The 4574-nt window shown below is 33.3% G+C and overlaps 1 protein-coding gene across 1 annotated transcript; it reads right to left on the bottom strand.

Annotated features, from left to right (window-relative positions):
- Positions 1-882: 882 nt before the first annotated feature.
- Positions 883-4371, bottom strand: GLB3 (hemoglobin 3). Its single transcript, XM_020351068.3, has 4 exons — positions 4058-4371; positions 3837-3967; positions 1397-1541; positions 883-1317 (listed from the first exon to the last, which is right to left on the bottom strand). The coding sequence occupies exons 1-4, from the start codon at positions 4192-4194 to the stop codon at positions 1215-1217; spliced, it is 516 nt and encodes a 171-aa protein (XP_020206657.1). The 5' UTR covers positions 4195-4371; the 3' UTR covers positions 883-1214.
- Positions 4372-4574: the final 203 nt, after the last annotated feature.

The raw sequence follows: 4574 nt of genomic DNA on the forward strand, positions 1-4574 counted from the left end.
AAAGGAACACTCAATCTAGACTATCATTTTCGGATTGGTTTTCTTTGCAGGTTCCCATATTTTCTGTATTTCTTTACATGGTTTCTGGATTGTGAAAAAATAAAATAAAATCTAATTCGGGTTATGAACAATCAAGACTGCTAAATTAGCTGGCCGAAATAATTTTTAAGGATGGTTCAAATCTAAAGAATTTTCGATAAATCAGTCCGAATGTAATTATTTTTTTGGAAAGCCCAATATGTAAGACATGTTTTATTTTTCAAGTTAGATATTCCAAAACATATTTTTGACATTTAGAAATAGATCTCGCAAAACATTTAACGTTTTTGGACTAAATATTTCGGAACGTATTTTTTACATTTTAATATAATGTATGGAGATGCAGTTAATAATTCAGATTAAATGTTTCAAAAAAAAAAATTTAACATGTCGGATTAAGTGTTCCATGATATCTGTCCGACTGAGAAAATTCATTTTAATTTTTTTAGTATTTTCAACTTTCAAGGATGTAAGTCTTCCCACCCCACTTGCTCCGGTATACTTGGTTTTTTATGTTCTTTATTATTTATTGATTTTTATATATTACTTGAATTAAAATATAATTAATAACTTAATATATAATTTTTTAAAAAGCATATAAATAAATTAAAATTAAAATATATATATATATATATATATATATATATATATATGTAAACTTCCCCAAATTTGTCTAAACCGGATAAAATTTAATACGGAAAGAGATGAACCGGCCTACCTATTGCAGGGGTGAAAACAAAGAACAAAACCCACCCAACCCACTCCCTTATCATGCCTAATAATGTAAATAGCATCACCGACCAAAACCTCCAATGTAAAAACTAAAAACAATACTTAAATAAATTCAAGAAAAAAAATCATAAGAACTTCTTTGACGAAGAATTGACCTGCTGAGTGTTTAAAGGCAATTCAAATTTGCTATTTCTTTATCGATTCTAAGCTTACAATCATCAACCTCGTCTTGCTAGCTACTTGGTTTCAGAGTTGAAATGTGTGTAAAGAAGTCAATTAGATTAAGAGTCTCTTTGAATATAAGTTAAAAGTAATTTTGAGAACTTCTTTACCAAAAATAAAGAGTGTTTCTAGTAAAAAAATTCTCAAAAATATTTATAAACTTATATTCAAACAGGTTCTAAAGCAATACATAGAAGAAAATTGAAACTCAATTTAATAAATCATGAACCATTCCTTCCATCCCTTCCGACTGCATGTTTGCATGGAATCTGTTGGTTTTGATTCTTCAGCTCATCTCCAGCCACCAAAAAATATGCAGTGTGCCTGACAAAATAAGGGTAACGTAAACGTTATCATGGGCAACCATTTGCCAGGAAGTGGAACAATGGGGCAGAAAATAAACCTGAAAAAGTTCATCATTTTGGTCTTTGAATCATCATCTATATCTGGAGTACTGTCCAATGCTTGTTGCATGTGATGTAACCACCTCTCTGCAGCTTGATGCGTAACCGGAAACGGTCGATGTCGACCAATTAGAGCAGGATGTCCTGCCAAATATCAAGAAAGAAACCAAGGTTCAATGTTCAGACTTTAAATTTACTAGGAGATTTCAAAAAGCAAGTTCCCTCTCCCCAAGATCAGTACAGAAAACTCTGCCCAAATCTCATGATCCTTTTGGTCTTTCATATAAACATATAGCATCCAATTTGAAATTCCAACAATCTTATTGGGGCTGGAAAACACGAGATTTAGCCATGCCATTTACATGGTAGGGCGAAGACAATAATAGGTTAGGATCAATGGATGAAAATGCAAATGGACATTAACACAAACTTAGTCATAATCCTGCAAACATTTTAATTAGTACCTCACTCTGTCACTCAACTAGTTGCTAAAACTCATCTATATTAACTTCATTCGTAATGCAACGAAACCCCGATGATTGGTTGAAGGGTGATTCAATACAACAATTACATTCAAAACCATGAGTTTTCTCTCTCTAATAGGATTGTATCAAGTTATTCCAGAACAGAAGATCCAAATACATTCCTAAATACCGGTTAGGAAGTTGCTCCATCATCTTTTCCTAAGTAAAGGGGAAATTGTATAGGACAAATCATTGGCACTAGATGTTTTTCTCAAGATAATCAGTAAGGCTGAATCCTGGAAACAGTGTCCAACACTGAGACACCCTAAATTTTAGCGGTATTTAGTGCCCAGTAAAGGCTGAGAGTTGACTGCACTACAATAATCCTTTGTAATTTTGATTCATTCTCTTGCTTCAGAACACTAAATTTTCAATTTCCACAGGTTAATCTAACTCTTTCAGTAACCACTAGCCAGAGTTTCTTTTACACATCGAGATTCTTATCCGCCCCACACATTTAGCTTATATAACATCATTTGAGGATAGCAATATCACAGGTTCAGAAACCAGCACCGTATTATTAAAGACATTTACTAAAGACGTACAGACAGAACATCAACAACAATTTGAATTATTATAATCTCTCGTTCATTCTCCCTCAGCGTTTTGTGAATAGCAACACATTCCTCAAATATTGTCAAATTAACCCCAAATCCATATTACAGAGACCAGCAACACGCAAGGAGGCCATACTTGAAGAATATAATTCAGGGGAATAATGAGTTTACCAATTTTCTAAATTTACTGAAAACTGTTCCACTTGACTGTATTCAGTAGATTTCAAAGAATCAAATGGATCTATTATTTTTTTATGAACCATTAGAAATATAAATATTCAAGTGAAGGGACAAAAATCAGATCCAATTTATTCATGTTCTTATTCTTCAATCAAAATTGAAGTTTCACTTCAATAACTTAAGTTAATCCTTAATGCAAAGTACTTATTAAGTAGATTACTTGGATGAAATTTCAATTTTGATTAAAAAAAAATACCAAAAGTACTTAAACAACCACATGTAAATTTTGTCTATAGTCAACCTACAAAGCATAGGCCGTTTAATTAAAAATGCACATATTAATCAGTTGAATAAATGTGTATTGACAAACGCTAGCAACACTTTCTTTCTAGGAATCTCTACTATTAACGGGAATTTAACGAAAATTATAAATTTTGACAAGTCTCACTTTCAAACCAGGGGATACACTCATTAAATAAGAATTGTGACCCTCCAAAATTTGTGATTTCTAATAATTCCTAGCCAATAGCAGATAGAATATTAGAGAGAATTTCAAAGAGAGTGTCTTAGTTGCTACTTGCCAGCACTCTTCAATGTGCATTTTTGCTGTACACTTTTTTAGTGTGAGACTTCAAGTATCACAGGAGACAATCCTTGGACCACTATGAGTATCCCTCCTACTTAACACAATTAAGCACTCAAACTCAAATTCGAGACTACCAGTTAAACTAAAAGAACCCACGTCAAATCATAAACTTCAATTTTATTGTACCAGGCTACAAGTTGATCATGCACTTATTTTTATGGTAGGCTTGGTTCAGTTTATTTTAGAAAAATACTCGTTTAATTTTGCTTGCACGCACAAACTAGTATAACTAATAATCAAGTCTCTTTATCCAATGATTATAATTCCTTAGACATGATGGACCTGATACATTCAGGATTGATTTTTTTGTCAATATTAAAATAATATTTAATCAGTGAAAGCCACTCCCAACAAACACAAATTAATCATTAATTATCATTTGTCAGTTCCATGACACTAAAACATTGCATAAATCATGTCCATCATTTAAAAAAAAAAAAACTATTATGACTAATGTTATAATTTTGAGGGAACAATTTGACAATATGGCAGACATAGAGAGAAAAGCAATGAAATGAAGAGAGAAGAGTACCTCTCCTCTGAGAAAAGAGAGGAGGACCACCCATTCGTTGGACGAAGAACTCGTATTGGTTTTGAATGGCGTCTTCTTTCTGAGAGCCAGCGAATATCGAACGAAACCACTCTTCCTCGTCACCGTACACCCTAAAGCCCCAAAGTCAAACACAAAAAATATATATACATATAAGTGAATTCATGAGAATAGAATATTGGGACGTGCGAAAGAGAAAGTACCGGTTGTAGAAATTGGTGGAGAGGTTAACGAAGGTTTGGAGGCCGAGTTTTTGGAAGAGATTGGTGTCGTCGATGGCGAAGGCGTCGTCTAGGGCGATTCCGCTCCATTCCGAAGCCTTGTGTTGCAGACTCTGCATCGTTGGATGCGTGTGGGTTTTGGGGAGTAGTGAATATATATATATATATAGAAAGGTCGTGGGTGGTGGAGTTGGCGTGGATTAGACGCTGTTATTTATTTCCCTTTTTTTGATTCCCAGAAGAGAAGACGAAACGGTGGGCGCTGCTTGTGTTGTGTTGGGTATTGTCTTCATAGGATACGCTGAGTGAGGTAACCATGTCGTTACTCTTGCCGCATTTTAAGCTCACCAATCACCATCGTGTCAGGGGTAAAGATGCCAACTCCATCATTATTTATTTATTTATTTATTATTATTATTATTATTAAATTGTATATTTGATCTTTAATTTTTTTATTTTTCAACTTAATTTCTTTTATCTATATTTATTTTTATAACTA

Source organism: Cajanus cajan, chromosome 9 (genome assembly GCF_000230855.2).
Source record: "Cajanus cajan strain Asha chromosome 9, NIPB_CcT2T_4, whole genome shotgun sequence".
NCBI lineage: Eukaryota > Viridiplantae > Streptophyta > Magnoliopsida > Fabales > Fabaceae > Cajanus > Cajanus cajan.

Bases quoted from the DNA above. Each gene is read 5' to 3' on its own strand.
- GLB3 (XM_020351068.3), bottom strand. From the start codon at position 4,194: ATGCAGAGTCTGCAACACAAGGCTTCGGAATGGAGCGGAATCGCCCTA. The intron at 3,968-4,057 runs GTACTTTCTCTT...TTGGGGCTTTAG, and splicing joins TCCACCAATTTCTACAACCG to GGTGTACGGTGACGAGGAAG. The intron at 1,318-1,396 runs GTTTATTTTCTG...TTATTTTGTCAG, and splicing joins AAAATGATGAACTTTTTCAG to GCACACTGCATATTTTTTGG.